The sequence below is a fragment of the Monodon monoceros genome, unplaced genomic scaffold (assembly GCF_005190385.1).
Source record: "Monodon monoceros isolate NGI ecotype Baffin Bay Population unplaced genomic scaffold, NGI_Narwhal_1 Super_Scaffold_10, whole genome shotgun sequence".
NCBI classification, from domain to species: Eukaryota; Metazoa; Chordata; class Mammalia; order Artiodactyla; family Monodontidae; genus Monodon; species Monodon monoceros.
In genome coordinates, this window is record NW_021703766.1 from 12479975 (window position 1) to 12496681 (window position 16707).

General features: G+C 47.5%; 1 protein-coding gene across 3 annotated transcripts in view; it reads right to left on the bottom strand.

The window, feature by feature from the left end:
- Nucleotides 1–16707, bottom strand: part of ZNRF1 (zinc and ring finger 1) — a 104561-nt gene that overhangs the window by 13737 nt on the left and 74117 nt on the right. For all 3 annotated transcript variants that reach the window (XR_003795923.1, XM_029238059.1, XM_029238049.1), the window contains exon 2: nucleotides 2892–2987. Coding sequence is in view for 2 of the 3 variants with exons in the window: in XM_029238059.1 (XP_029093892.1) it covers nucleotides 2892–2987 (96 nt within the window). In the remaining variant the exon portion in view is untranslated. The remainder of the gene's footprint in view (nucleotides 1–2891; nucleotides 2988–16707) is intronic.

Here is a 16707-nt window from a genome sequence, read left to right on the forward strand (position 1 = left end):
TGTGTGTGTGTGTGTGTGTGTGTGTGTGTGTGTGTGTGTGTGTGTGTAGATGGGAGTGACCAGGAATTCCAGTGAATCTTCACAAGAATAGAGCACTTCTTAATCCACTAAGAAAGTCTCAGATTCTCCCCTTTCCAGAAAGATTCTGGGAGTTCTACACCTCACAAATGCTTTAAGTCTCTTCACTTTTTTCTTTTTTGGTAGAAGAGAGAAAGCAAAGCTGGGGAGCTCAGGATAAGAAATCATTGGTAAAATACGTTACTGGCAAAACCAAAATAAATACCTAGAGGTCCGACCTGGGACTTCGGCCTAAGGCCCCGAAAGGCCTGTGCCTTATCTGAACTAAAACAGGCCCTAGACCAGGCCGGAGACTCACACTCCATATACAAACCCCAAGTGACAAATGCCTTTCTCTTATCTGGAAGGGTTAGGTGTCTTTAGAAAAGACAAAGACTGAATGTGAGGAATCCAGCTGCGACGGAGGGGCCAGGCCACTGTTTCTGAAGCACTTTCCTCACCTTAAGACAAATTCCACGGATGGGACCAGGAACAACATGCCTTTCTTTGCCTCAGGTGGTAAAGGACTGGTTTTTGCAAAAGAGACCGTCCAGTTTAAAGCTTCTAATTTACACTCACACTCACACACACACACTCTCTCTCTCTCTCTCTCTCACACACACACACACACACACACACACACCCAAAGAGGTAGCTTTTCAATGAGAGGAAGGAAGAAGTGAGAAGAGACCAAGAACAGCCATGGTTATGCCTCAGACTGGTTGGCCAACCTCTGCTTCCTCTAAGGGGACTCCGACTCTGAGTGTGGCTTCTGCAGGCGACCTGTGCTCGGGCTGGGCTGTCAGGACTGCTCTCCAGGGCTGCCTCTCTTTGGAGGCAAAGAGGAAAGGCAAGGAGGACACCTATGGCGGCACTGGCACGTACGTGCTCACATGGAAGAGGCGCTGCAGGTATCCCGGGCAGTTCTCCGGGAGAGAAGCTCACGCCCTCACCTCCCCCACTGTCCAAGCCGGGCATGTGGGTCCTCCTTACCCACATGGGTAAGGCCCCAAGAGCGCTCTGCTCTCCACAGCTGCCCTGCAAAGTTCTCCCTCATGACGCCAAGAGCCCAGGCCTGTCGGGTGAGCCCACTCTGAGGCTGCTTTGTGTTCTCATGACAGCAAGGCAGTGTCCACAGAGAACTCTGCCCAGCGCCCCACGGGACAAAAAGCAGCCTTCACGGGGGTGCTGCGCACGTGGGAAATAAGTGAACACGGTTTCTGAGGCCACGGCGGGGGAGGGCTGTCAGCCGCGGGAGAAGACTCAGTCATCTCCCTCCCTGGTCCCAGGCAGAGACAAGGAACAAAGTGGAGCTGAGCATCTTCGACGAGCCTGACGGGGAGCCCAGAGCTCGAGGGACGAGACTCAGAGACTCAGCATCAGTCAGTCCCCAGGGATGGGACAGGCTGTCCCCTGGGGAGAACGGGGGCTCCCTGGACAACCAGGGAGGAGAGGAAAGGGAAGGACACCTGGGCTCAGAGATGGCAAAGGTCACCAGACCACGTGTATCTGAGACAAAGGGTAACCGGCCAGCCGGCTCATGTCCAGAATCTGTTGGCGGTGCAAGAAAAGAGATCAGAGAATAGCAGGATGTGTCTTCAGGAGAATCAAGTAGATCAGATTCGTCAAATTAATTTCGCAGGAACAATCTGGAATTATCTGGCCTACACAGGTGGGTCTGAGGAGGCAGGAGCCCAAGGAAGGTCTGTAAGGAGAGTCAACCTGGGAAACTTTCATGGACAGGATGGGGGTCAGGTGATGCGGGCCCACCTCCTGCCCAGTCCTGGGGCCCTGAGAAATCTCAGCGCTGTTTTCCTAAGCATCGCCGTGACTCTAACCTACAAGGCAGGCCGGGGCTGGGGTCAGGTCGGGCACACCCCTCTCAGATCCAGTGCCCATTCTCGTAGAAGACACAGTTCTCTGAGGAACACGGTTTGAAGACCAAACTAAGCGCGTAAGGGTGGAAAGCCCAAGAGTCACTGGCAGTACAGGGTGCAAGGAACTCAAGAGCAGACAGTCCACTTCAGACAAGGATGAAAAGAAACCCAGGGATGGCCTTGCATCTCTCGGGGCGGCTGTAACTTCCTGAGCACTGACCATGTGTCAGGCTCCGGACTGAAAGCTTTTATGTGTAATATCTCACTTTATTCTGACAAAAATCCTATGAACCCTGTACTGAAATCCCCATTTTAGGGACCAGAAAACGAAGGCTCTGCAAACTGAGCACTTGTTCAAGACCGCACAGCCAGTAAGTGGCCAAGGCAGGCTCTGAACCCAGAACAGTTGGGCTCCAAGCCTCCCCCAAAGTAAACCAGGCAGGTGCTGACCCTCGTTCTGTCCACAGAGGTGCCGTGGCAGGGGGGTTTCACTGAGTCCCCCGTTGTACTCACTGCTCAGCCCCGTGTCTGCCTCCAAGGCAGGAAGCAGCACAGCCTCGGGGCAGCGATGAGGTGGCAGGTCAGCATTCTCAATCCCCAAAGGTGTCCACAAATCACACCTACTCTACTGTGGAGAGTCAGGCTGAAGCACTGTGTGCAAGGCACAGCCCAGACTCCCTTCCCCACAGAGGGCTGGCGCTCCCGCTGGGCCCTCTGCTGTCAGCTGTGTGACCAAGGCCTGTCTCCCGACCAGAGGGGCAAGGAACTAAGTGGGTGGAAGAAAGGGCAGGGCTAACTGGCCACCCAAGGGACTTCCAGACCCCGTCCCTATGCCTTCCTCCCTGCTCCACTCCTCTTGCCGGAAGGCGGGGTGGACATGCTGCCCAGAGCCACGGAGGCTGCAAAGACCCTTGGTCAGAGCTCCCCCCACACCTCCCGCCCCAGCTAAGCTCTTACCGTTGTAGGAGAGGCGAGGTTTGCTCAGACACATTATAAAGTGCATTTCCATCTCGTCGGAAGCCACAGACTTAGAGCAAATGGGGCACTTGAAACCTGAAAAAGAGGAAATAGAGTGAAATGGTTCTTTCCAAACCAAACATATCCATCGTAAATGTGGAAACTCTTAGGTGACTCTGGCCATTGTGGGGTCAGAGTCAAAATGGCGAATTACAGTCTAGATACATCCTACCGCCTACTTCTTCATTAAAGGCAGGCAACATGTTGTTCCCTGATTACAGCCTCCAATTCCCATTTTTTCACTGGGGCTCACCCTTGTCATGCCCCTTGCTGAAGTTTATCAGAAGTCACTGACAGCTGATTTGAGTTTTATTTTCTTTCAGACCCTTTCCCCTTTCCCAAGGGGGTCCAGTGGGCAACGGGGACAGGGAGGCATCGATCTAATCAAGGCAACCAAATAATCTGTCTTTGAATAATAAGAGTTTAATTTAACACCCTTCCGCCTCCCAGCCCTCAAACCGCTTGGCTGGGTCACCTGTGGAAGGAATCCCTATAGTCCTGGGTGCCTCCATCCCTCATCCAGAGCACCTTTCCTCCCGTGGCTCAGGCAGCTGTCCTCCGAGAGTGTGTGAGCCCCAGGCGGCCCTCCAGAGCGCTCCCAGATGCCACACATGCCTTGGCCATATGCCACCAGGAGTAACAGCTGTTTCACAACGATAGGCGACAGACCCTGCTGTTTTATTCCCGAGGAAGTTTGCTTATACACCCAGGGAGTTTCATCGGAACTGTATCAGTATTGGAGACTTTGGTTGAGAATCTTCTGAGCTGAACTCCATTAAGTAAACCTAGTCCTTTGATCTATTTTTTAATAAATTATTTTTTGATCTATTTTTATAGATAAATACAGATCCACGATTTTCAATTTCCCCCATTTTACTTTTATTAAAATTGCTTTCAGGGCTTCCCTGGTGGCGCAGTGGTTGGGAGTCCGCCTGCCGATGCAGGGGACACGGGTTTGTGCCCCGGTCTGGGACGATCCCACATGCCGTGGAGCGGCTGGGTCCATGAGCCATGGCCGCTGAGTCTGCACATCCGGAGCCTGTGCTCCGCAACGGGAGAGGCCACAGCAGTGAGAGGCCCGCGTACCGCCAAAAAAAAAAAAAAAAAAATTGCTTTCAAATGGGGAATTCCCTGGCGGTCCAGTGGTTAGGACTGTGTGCTTTCAATGCCGAGGGCCTGGGTTTGACCCCTGCTCAGGGAACTAAGATCCCACAAGCCGCACGTTGCAGCCAAAAAATAAAAAATAAAATAAAAATTACTTTAAAATGGATTACTTCTTTTCCATTCTACCAAAAAGATTGAAAAGTTATCTATTTACTTGTCCACATTGAATTTTAAACATCACAGCTGCTCCCTTTTGTGACCATAATCCCTACTTTCTCAGTCTGGAATTCCTAGGTCAAATACAGCACACTAAAATATTGTTGTGAAGATCAGACTCTTCTATTAATTTGCAGTCAAAATGTCCCACGCACAGTTTCACTGGATGCTGGTAATATCTATCAGCAATATTTACTATGAGGCGAGGGTTCATGTTGACTGTTAGCTGCTCCAGGAGAAGAGGAGTTCACGCCTTCACCAGTGTCCTTCCCGAGGGGAGTCGCTCATTCTGTATGGAAAGCCCTCCACTCTGGCAGCTGGTGGTGCTCAGACAGGAAGCAAGCTGGCTCCCACGTTCCCGTGTAGGGCACAAGCACTTTGCTTGAAGTTTTCTCCAAACCCTCCTCTCTTCAGTGACAATGCTCTGTCTGAGCTACAGGACCAGACAGAAAATCCACAGTCCGGTTCACTCCAGGCAATGTGGACCTCAGACTCCGTGGCACCATTCCCATTCCTCCAACCCCTTTCCTCAAAGAGCTTTAGCATCTAAGTGTCTTGGCTAAAAATTCTTGGAAGTGCTACCATCCCAAGGACTCTGGCCAAGCTTTGAGAAAGGGCTGTATTTTCTGATCTCTGGATGCTTTTGAATCCATTAATGACGAAACCAGAAGACAGAAAAGAAACGTGATGGGGGAGGGTCCATCCCCAGTTTCCTGGCACAGGTGAGTAATGAACTCGAGTCTGGTAGAATGAGGATGCTCTTCACATCTAACCTAAGCCCCTCTGTACCCTTGAATCTACCCTCATGGCTGTGCCCTGCAAATAAACCAATACTTAAATAACATTCCATAGAATGACCAGCCATTGGGAGATTTGTTCACCCTTTTTTCTGACTCAAAAGACCAAGGTTGGGTCTTCCCTGGCGGTCCAGTGGTTAAGACTCCACGCTTCCAATGCAAGGCGCACGGGTTCGATCCCTGGTCGGGGAACTGAGATCCCAACATGCTGCGTGGTGCGGCCAAAAAAATAAAAATAAAAAATTTATTAAAAAAATGTTTTAAAAAGACCAAGGTTTTGCAACGCTTTGACTACAGGATGCTTCCACTTTAAACTTGCTAAGTTAGCACGCTGTCTGCGGGCTGAGGGCTCAGGGCTGCAGGCAGGCCAGGATGGACGTGCTCCTGACAGGTCCTCTAACACTATGTCCTGATGGAGCCACTGGGAGGTGGTAAAGTGATTTCTTACTGAAGAAAAGCCCTTCACCTCGTACATTACTCACTTTGCTGATAACTCAGAACAGAGTCATTGTTGTTGCTACAATAGCATCATTCAAACCCTCACATCCCAACGTGATTCCTTGAGTACAGGAGAGGGGTCGAGTTACGGCTACGGTGCTGGGAAGAAGGCCACCCCACAAGAAGGTCTAGGAAGGAATGTCACCCGATGTTTATGTCCTAGGAAAAAACAAGTTGAGACTCACAGGTTTAGACCAGTCCCCTCACTGTACAGATAAATAAAGAGACCCCAGTGAGGCCATCAGTCAAACAATTTAGGGGCGGAGCTGAGACCACAATCAGATTTCTTAGCTCCCTATCTAAAGTCCTTGCCATTAGGGAAGAAAAAGCTGACCGCAGGTGTGATATTGTGATTTATAGTCAGAAGTATGTATTTGGTCTTTGTCCGGTTTCTGGCATAGAGCTCCTAAAACCCTTGGAATTCCCTAAGACCAATTATATTTGGTTTTCTGTCATCACTTCCTGAAACAGCTCCAGAGTCAAAGGTGAAAGGATGAAAAGGAGTGTCTTGTTATTCATAACCAGCCCCTTTCAACCACACCAGAGTTTATGTTAATGAGGTGACTTCTGGAAAGCCCTAGTTAACCTAAGGATGGGGGCTGGTTGCCAAGGGAAACAACCATGTGATTAGAGGACTGGAACTTTCAGCCCCACCCTCAACCTGGAGGTTGGATCAATCACCAATGGCCAATGATTGAATCAATCATGCCTATGTAATGGAGCCCCCATAAAACTCCAAAAGGACAGGGTCTGGAGAGCTCCCGGGCCGGTGCGCACATGGAGATTTGAGGAGAGTGGTGTGCCTGGAGACAGTGTTGGCCCTGTGCCCTTTCCCCACACCTTGCCCTCTGCTTCTCTCCCCTTGGGCTGTTCCGCAGTTACATCCTTTTATAATAAACCATTGATCTGGTAAGTAAAATGTTTCTCTGAGTTCTGGGAGCCACTCTAGCATATTAAACAAATGTGGGGGGGGGCATGGGAACCTTCAATCAATAGACAGCTGGGCAGAAGCAGAGGTGACAACCCGGACTTGTGATTGGCATCTGAAGTGGGGGCAGTCTTGTGGGACTGAGCCCTTGACCTGTGGGATCTGATGCTATCTCCAGGCAGATGCTATCAGAATTAAGCTAATTGCTTGGTGGTGTTGGGAAACACATCTCGGAACAGGGTTTTAAAAAAGAGGTGGGCTGGGAAATATTATGTCTTGCAGGAAGCACCACTATAGTAGGGAGAGACCTATATTCTAATGAAAGCAGGGTCATTACCACTTGCATCACCTAACTCTGCGTGTGTGTGTGTGTGTGTGTGTGTGTGTAAGGCTCAAAAAAATAACTCAGGGTCTGTCATGAGTGGGAAAGACCAAGATAACCTGGCTTTTCCAGCCTCAAGACCTTGGCAAGTTATCTACTCTCCCTGGACCTCAGTTTTTCATCTGAAAAATAGAGACATTTACCTCCCTTTTGAGGATGAAATGAGATAAGAAACCTGAAAGCACACTATAAAGAAGCTAAACAAATGAACAGTGGTATCGTCATCATCAAGCCAGGCAGTGCTTGACAAGGAGGAAGGAACAGACTGGAGAAGGGATTTGGGGGGTGGGCCGAGAGATGGGGGTGACGGACCAGCAGGGCACATTGGCCACAGGTCATGCAAAAGTGTGCTGGGGGTGGCCAGCGGCCATCACTGCTGGTCGCATCTCTTCAGAGCACAGAACTTTGGAGCACTGTGTGTGGCACTTTCTGTATAGCCGACGTGGCACTGTACACACTGAGGTCCCTGTCTAACCTCTGTGGCACCCACTTGTGCACGTGATGATAAATAACAGCTTGCATTTACGTTGCTGTGGGCAGCCACTGGGCTTTACGTGTCTTCTCATTTGCCTGAATATGAGGTAGGTACTAACGTTAACTCTATTTTGCAGAAGAGGACACCAAGGTAGGTCACTTGCCCAAGGTAACGCAGCCAGAGCGCCGGAGCTGGCACACAACCAGGAAGTCTGACCACCCAGTGTGCACCATGTTCCCTGGGCTGTGGGACAGGCTGACTGGTACAGAAGGAGGAAATACATGGCAAAAAGGATGTGAGGGCTTCTCTGGTGGCGCAGCGGTTAAGGATCCACCTGACAATGCAGGGGATACGGGTTCAATCCTGGTCCGGGAAGATCCCACATGCCGCGGAGCAACTAAGCCCGTGCGCCACAACGACTGAGCCTGCGCTCTAGAGCCCGCGAGCCACAACTACTGAGCCCATGAGCCACAACTACTGAAGCCCACGAGCCTAGAGCTCGTGCTCCGCAACAAGAGAAGTCACCGCAATGAGAAGCCTGCACACCGCAATGAAGAGTAGCCCCCGCTCGCCGCAACTAGAGAAAGCCCGTGCACAGCAACGAAGACCCAACACAAATTTTTATAAATTTATAAAAATTTATTTTTATAAATAAATTACAAAAAAAAAAAAAGAATGTGAAATGCTACAAAGACACAAGGTAGCCCCAAATATTCACCTCAAACCTTCCACATCATCCCAGCAATTTCTCCTGAAGCACCCATGGTCCTGGATAATCTCATAACCTGTAACAAAACTGATAATTTTTTCCCGGGAATTCTGTTAATATGGAAGGACAGAGCTCTGCTTTCCACTCGGGCACTGAGCCTATAGCATTGGTTCTAAGACACTGAGTTTGCAAATTACCTTTTAAATGGAAAATAAAGGGCAAAAGGTAAGAGGGATGGAAAAATATGGAGAGCCTCGGGGCGGGGGGGGGGGGAAACTAGTGTCCCCACCTTCTTTCCCAAGAGGTCATCCAATGATCAAAATGGATGTTACCACTCTCCCACCCCAATCTTTTCTCATAACTGTCCAGTCACGATTCAGCATCAATAGCCCTATGTAATAATAAATGCTATGATGTTTACGAGCCATCTGAAGGTTAAAAAAATTCTAGGAAATTTTGATACCATTTTGGAAAAAAGTCCCAACTGAATTAAAATCAGCCCCGCAAACAAAGATCAAACAATGGTCCACAGAGTCATCCAATCAACATCATTTCTGTCAATTTTCATGAGACGTCATCAGCGCTCAGAAAACACGGGTAAGAGATGCTTCGTGAGAAAGCAAGCTACAGGTGGAGTTCTCAGGACACTCCCCAACTGCGCTGAGACTAGACTCTACCCATCATGCCCTGGAAGCCAGGCGAGCAGACAGCACGTGCGCCCAGCTGCCTTCCTCTCTCCCGCCTAATCTCTTTTCAGAGGCAGCCCTGCCTGCATTCTGTCCTTAACATCTGACAGCGTGAAGGGAGGTGTCGGCTAGCTCAGGCTTGCCAGCCAAGTCTGACACCGGTTCCCCTAAGCCTTTGCTCCCACCAGGCTGTGGCAGAGACAGGGAACTCACCCGGTTCCTAGTCCTTTTCTGCCAGCCTCTCAAAATGAGGGAGGAATGAATGACAGAGCACCGAGGGGGAATTTGTCTACAATCTCCCAATTCTGTGCTGGGTGGGCTCTAACAAGCAAATGCTGCTGCAGGATCCCCCCACCCCCAATCAATGAGAGAGAGAGATCCTAATGGAGACCTCATCTTCTTTCTTCCTCTCGTCACCAGATCAGCCCAAGGTTATGTAGAGAGGTGATCAGCCAGAGCCCAGTTGCTTCCTGTCTTTCAACAAGCGTCTGGCTTAAGTGGGGGAATCCTTGCCATTCGACCGGCTGGACCAGAAACCGAATCTCCCGAGAAAAGACAAGCCTGCACCTGGTGCAGGGCCTTAACCCTGTTACCACCGGGCCAAAGGGAAGTGGTGTCAGGCAAGTGAACCAAGAGTGACCCAGGAATGCACACATGGTCATGTGCATCAAGCGTCTTCCTGGGTCAGGTTAATTGGGCCCCTTGGACTTCACCCAGGTGCTTCCATTTGACTGAGAGAGCAACTGAGGTAAGGTCGGGGGCAAGCGGCTCAAGTTACAACAATTCTCTCAAGCCTCTACAGAATTTATCATGCAATACAAAGTTTTTCTCATTTTCCAAAACGGCAACCTTCTCCTTTAAGACCTGATTCTTGGGCAGGCAGGACATGTGCTCTACACGTTGCCCCAGTTCCCTCTCAGACCCTCCCTCCTATGCTGATGCGCTATTTTAGCCCTGCCCCAGTTCTGCCTGTCTCTGGGATCACCTAAAGGGAGAAGAATCAAAAGGAGCAACCAGGGTAAAGGAAGCCACGCTATGCAGGCAGGCCCTATGTCTGGGTGAGGGGCTGATGTAACTTCTCTCACCTAGGGGCGCAGGGAGTCCCACCCCCATACTCCATCCCTACCATCCAGTTCCTAGTTTCCAGTGTAGATTTTTCCCTCTCACATCCTTGTGGTGCTTTGAGACTTGACTAAATGAATTTTATTAAATGGAATTTATTACAAATAAAAGGTCAAGGGGTAATACCGGATGGCTTTCTTTTACAATTCTGTACCGAATGTGTCCCCAAGAGCAGAGGCTGTATCACATTCCACACACACACACACACACACACACACACACACACACACACACACACACACACTCACTCACTCTCTCTCCCTCTATCAAAGAAATAACTGGAAACCAATGCACAATTTATCAGTTGCTGATGTCTGGTTCAGTCTCTCCTGGAAAACATTCTGGACTAGGGACAGGCCCACCAGTTCTGACTGTTGCTTCTTTCAACACCTCTCTTCTGGACTCAGCCTCTAGATTCCATTCTAGGGTCTGGGGCTCACCTGTTGCCCCAGAAGCCAAAAAAATTCTCATAAGCAGGTATGAGGAGAGAGCCACACTGATACTTAAAATCAATTTAATACATTAGTGTGTGCGTGTCTCTGTGTGTATTTAACTTATCTGTTGTGTTGGTCAACTTTATGTGTCAACTTGACTGGGTCATGGTGTGTGCAGATACTTGGTTAAACATTATAACTGGGTGTGTCTGTCAGGGTGTTTCTGGATGAGATTAACATTTGAATCAGTAGACTGAGTAAAGCAGATTGCCCTCCCTAGTAATGGCATCATCCAATCTGTGGAAGACCTGAAGAGAATAAAAAGGCAGAGGAAGGGAGATTTTGAGCTCTCTGCCTGTTTGTTTGGGGACACTGGTATTCTCCTGCCCTTGGACTGGGCTGTACACCATAGGTTTTCTCCTGGTTCTCAGGCCTTCAGACTCGGGCTGGAACTAAAGCTGGTGGGCTTTCCTGGGTCTTCTGCTTGCAGACAGCAGATCACAGGACTTCTTGCTACCATAACTGCATGAGTCAATTCCTTATAATACCAATAAATCTCTTTATCTATATCTCCTATTGGTTCTGTTTCTCTGGAGAACTTTAATACATTTGTTTATTAAAATGCCAAACATTAAAATTTAAAAGATTGACAACAACAATGTTGGTGAGGGTGTGGACCAACTGGAACTCTCATATTGTTGGAGGGAGTGTAAAAAGACACAAGCACTTTGGGAAAAGGTCTGGTAGTTCCTTGTAAGACGAAACACACACCTAGCCTAACCCAAGAATTCCCATCTAAATATTACCTAAAAGAAATGAAAACATATGTCCGCAAATGGATATTTATCAGAATGTTCATCACAGCCTTATTCTTAACAAGAAAACCCAGGAACAACCCAATTGATCGTCAACGGAATGGATAAATAAACTGTGGTATAATCATGGAATGCAATAGAACACTACTCAGCAATAAAAAGCATAAACTACTGATACACGGAACATGGATGAATACTAAAAACATGCTGAGTGAAGGGCATGAAAGAGCACATATAATTGGAATTGTACAAAGTTCTAGAACAGGGAAAGCTAACCTCTGGTGGAACAAATCAGACCAGTGGCTGTCTCTAGGGGGGTAGCAGTTGGGGCAGAGATTGATTGAAAAAGCGTTCAGAGAACCTTTTGGCGGGATGAAAACATTCTGTGTCATGAGGAGGGTTTGGGTTACACACATGCATGCATTTGTCAAAATTCAGTGAATGTACACTTAAGATTTGAGATTTCATTGCTTGTAAATTTTACCTCAACGAGAAAAAAAGTGTAAACAAATACTGAACTATAGTTAATGACAGACAGGCTGAATGAAGCATTTAGAGGGAGGTGTACTAACGTCTGCATTAGAACAAAATGCATCAAAAAGTAAGATGCATAAGTTAAACTTCTTTCCACTTTTCTGTATGTTTGAAATTTTCATAATAAAACACTGGAAAAGGTGTCATTTGATAATTTACTTTTTCCTTTCTGATTTTGGATGTGTTTTATCTCTTTTCTTGCCTAATTGCTATGGCTAGGACTTCCAGTACTATGTTAGCTAAAAGTTTGTCTGGGTATAGGATTCTTGAGTTGCCTTCCTTTTTTCCTCGGTGGTCTGTAGATAAAATTCTACCACCCTTCAGCTTCTTGGTGTTGCAAATAGAAAATCTGATGCCAGTGTGGTTCTTTTTCCTTTGTAAATAATGTGTTCCTTTGGCCTGAAAGCTTGGAAGGCTTTTCTTTGCATCCTAAGAGTTCATAAATTTTACTAGGATACACTTAGATGTATTTTACTTATTTCCCCTAGTGGTAAGTCAGGAGTGCCGTTCACCAAATATTTCTAGCTTTCCTCCTTCCATCTATAGGGGAGGACCATACTTGCTTCCTTTTGAAGTTAAAAGTGGAGTTGTGATTTGCGTTGGCCAATGAAATAGGAGCAGAAGTGATCTGTGCACTTCCAAGCCAACTTTTAAGTACTAGTTCATGATTTACCATGTTGAGATGAAGCCTCTATCACCTTTTGTTCCTGAATAACAACAATGAGCAGAGCCCCCTCCTCCCAGACCTATACTGGCTACTGCATTATGGGGGAAAAATAAACTTGTTGAGTTAAACTACTGAGGTTATGGACTGTTTGCTATTACATTTTAACCTAGTCCTAGCCTGTCCTGACTGATATGCCCTTCCTTTACCTTTTTCTCCTTTTAGCACTCCTATTACTGGTATGTCAAGTGTCTTGGTTCCATCTTCTGGGTCTCTTGCCTCCTCTTCCATAACTTCTCTGTCTTAGCATTTGCTCAGAAACTCAGCCTTTCTGACTCCTCTGAGCCCCACCTGCCCCTGCTTGCTGAAAGAGGTCAATGGTTGGCATCAGAATCAAAGAGATGAGACATGCATTCTGGTCACACCTTCCCAGAATCCTCTCTGCCTGGATATCCATATTTCCCCCTTTTAAATACACATTCTCTTTGTATCAGCAACAATCCACATACCTGTCATTTTCAATGTCTATGCATTCTATAGTGATAATATATTGTGCTTAGCTATTCTGTGGGTGTTTAGATTCCCAATTTTTGCCTACTATAAAGATTCTCTCAGTAGTGATCTCTATTCTCTACTCTAAGCATGGTAGATTCCACTCCCAACAAGATTCTCTCAGTAGTGATCTCTATTCTCTACTCTAAGCATGGTAGATTCCACTCCCAACATATTTTTGCTGTTTCTGAATTGTAGGCTGACTGGTTTGGAAGAAAGAAAATTATATTAGGAGTCAGAAGAAACAGGCTCTCCCAATCACTAAGTCAGGTGGCCTTGTACAAGCTCCTCAGCAATATTTGCATAGTGTCCTGCCTACTGTCCAATATAGTTCTAAAACCCAACCAAAGGTGGATGTGTGAGTGCTCTGTGCAGAGCAAAGCCATGTGAAATGTGATGTGGCCATTTTACTTGGCTGCATCCAGTGCAACTTGAATATACTGAGGCTTGCTGGTAAATCTGGCTATTTGAGGAAATTCACAAATTCTTCAGGCAAAGAACTGCAAAATGAGCTGACACTACACAATGTATTTTGTGGACTCTAAGATGCCATCAATTTTAACAGGCACCAGTATGACACTCCGAGAGAGAGAAAAAAGCTGTCAATTATAATTTGAACATGTGATTATATGACACATCCTGATTTTAAAGTTAAATTGTGTTTAGTTGTTAAACTGTGACATGGACATGCCTTAGAATCAATGAATATATGAAAAACACATATGTAAATATTTTAAAAATATACAGACTGAATCCCAGTCACATACTCAATACGTCTATCCTGTTCATTTACTACAAAACAGAACAGGCTCAATGACGTATCTACAGTGGGAACAAAGGGAAGAGCTGCAGGCTGTGCACATGGACGTGTGCCTGGTGACTTCAAACCCACCTGCTGCCACGGCAAGTCTGGGCTGCACTCCTGCCAGGTGGAGCCCAACACCAGCATTCCAGCCAAGAGAAGAATGGGCAAAGCGTTTGCCAGGAGCAGGAACTACAGCTACTAATTGGTCTTGTTCCCTTTGACCCTCTAACCCATTTCTTCCAGAGAGAGGCCCAGGAAGGACTGTTTAGGAGAGGGATTATGGGGAGGGGGGCAAGTAGGGACATGATAGTCTCATGATCTGAGCCTGAGCAGGTACAAACACAAAAAAGATGAAAGTCTCAGTGTGAGAGTGATCAAGTTCCCAACTACTGAACAGGAAACATGAATGTCAACCGATAATCCCTTGTCACATGGCCTACCGTGCTTGGGCAAGTTTAGGGGCATCCAATCATGACTCAAAAAGTGTGGATGTGGTTTCCAGATGAACATCTGGCTTTTATTTTAGAGATGTCTTAATTAAAGGATAGACTATATGTTAAAAGAGGAAGATGGTCTAGTATCCAAAGGGCAAGCCAGAATTTCTTCAAATGCTTAAATATTAGGGATTACCTAAAGCCAGGCAATAGGATAGACAAGTCTGGCCAGGAAATGTCTAGTTACTTAGCTGGATACCATGCTTTCCTCTCAATGGCCAACCCTCCTTCATTCCAATCCCCAACACACCCATGCCCCCTGGATCCAACACCCACAGCCGCTGCTGGAGGGGGCTTTCTGGTGTTTGGGCAATGCCAGAGCACATCTTAGGAGTAGGCAGAATTCCCTAGCCTTTTCTTCACAAACTCAACAGTACTGAGTGGGGCCAAGGACCACCTTCCCTCAAAAAAGACAAAGGGAATGTAAACACCTGGGTTTCAGGCAAAGAAGGCAGTTATCTCCCCCAGCGGAGGTGGACTGCCTCCACGTTAACCACAGAAAAGGAGCCTCACTTCTCCCGATTCTAGGGGGCATGCGGTCTGCGCAAGACACCAGTCATGCAGGTCTAGCCTCACTCACAATAGTTGCCCTCAGCAGACTTTCCCAGAGAAACAGGCCTATGCTGGGAATTGCCCTATTGCTGGCCTATATCTTTTCCAAGTCCTGGGGCCTTTTTTTTAACATCTTAATTTTATTGAAATATAGTTGATTTACAATGTTGTGTTAGTTTCAGGTGTACAGCAAAATGATTGTTATACATATACATATATTCATTCTTTTTCAGATTCTTTTCTCGGGATTTCCCTGGTGGCGCAGTGGTTAAGAATCTGTCTGCCACTGCAGGGGACATGGGTTCGACACCTGGTCCGGGATGATCCCACATGCCACAGAGCAACTAAGCCCACGCGCCACAGCTACTGAGCCCGCGCGCCACAACTACTGAAGCCCACGTGCCTAGAGCCCATGCTCCACAACAAGAGAAGCCACTGCAATGAGAAGCCCACACACTGCAACAAAGAGCACCCCCGCTCGCCACAACTAGAGAAAGCCGTGCACAGCAACGAAGACCCAACGCAGCCAAAAAAAAAAAAAAAAATGGCTACATTAAGAATTAAAAAAAAAAAAGAAGATTCTTTTCTCATATAGGTTATCACAGAATACCAGGTAGAGTTCCCTGTGCTATAAGTCGTGGGGTCTTTGTTGATATACTTAAATTTTCCAACCTTCAAGTAACTTTTTTTTTTTTATGGTGTGTTTGTTTGGAGGTGGAGGTGGAGGAGAAAAGGAGATTTAGGAAAGGGAAAAGGACAAAAAAGGAGAGTTTCACACATAATCCATACAGGACCAAGAGTTTATTTCTGGGTTCCTGAAGGCATTGTCCATCCCCATGCCCATATATACGCCTGATAGAGATTTTTCACTGACAAGAAGGAAAACACTTGAACACACTATTAGATCATGTTCAGCCAGTATCTAACTCACCAGGTGCATGGACATGACACACATCTAAGTGACTGCTCATACTAAAAAATGCCATTTTCCTAGCACTGCAGAACTTGCACCTGTTCATGCCGACAGCCCTGGCCTTCGTGTCACCGGAGGTCTGCTAGAAGGCTCCACCACAGCTCCCAATATAATCTCAGGATGCAGAACACGTGCTGCTGTATTCACTCCATAAAAACTATCAGCTCTGGCTTGGACCCTGGCATGCAGCAACACTGCAGGCTGAGCTTGGTTATGTTATTTAGCAAAATGAACACTGGCTGGCTTCTTGCCTGGACCTAGACCTGGTCCCTTCTCAGCAGGGTATCCTCTGGAGGAAGGAACTCAGAGGATACGGTCCTGTCGGCCACAACTGTGCTTTGAAATGGCACCTAGGGCTTCCCTGGTGGCACAGTGGTTGAGAGTCTGCCTGCCGATGCAGGGGACACAGGTTCGTGCCCCGGTCCGGAAAGACCCCACATGTCACGGAGCGGCTGGGCCCGTGAGCCATGGCCGCTGAGCCTGCGCGTCCGGAGCGCTCTGCAACGGGAGAGGCCACAACAGTGAGAGGCCCGCATACCGCAAAAAAAAAAAAAAAAAAAAAAAAAAAGACACCTGAAGAGGCAGAAGCCAAGAGAATAGAATGGGGTTGTTCTGAGAGCTCAAGAGCAGTGGAGTGATCAATCCTATGAAAGAGAACTGTCAGGGTAAGAGAAGACCTTCACGTTTCAGTGTTTGCTTTTCTGTCATCCACAGCTTTGAGTACCACAGAGAAAGAGACGGGGAGACCCTAGAGAGCTATGAGGTACTGACCAGTGAGTTTAAAAAGTATTTCCCGTGGACCCTCCAGACACAAAGCATGGGCAAGAAGGGTCATCGATTCTAAGCTCCCTGAAACAGTGAATGACTTCTATCAAGACATGGAAAGTGCGCTATTATACTAGACTGGTTCAGACTACTTGGGAGCCTGGGAGACAAAAATGGGAGCGGGGGATGCGGGGGAGCAAGGAGGGCAGAGGAAGAGATTCCAACATGGTAGCAAGAACGCGGCACTACCT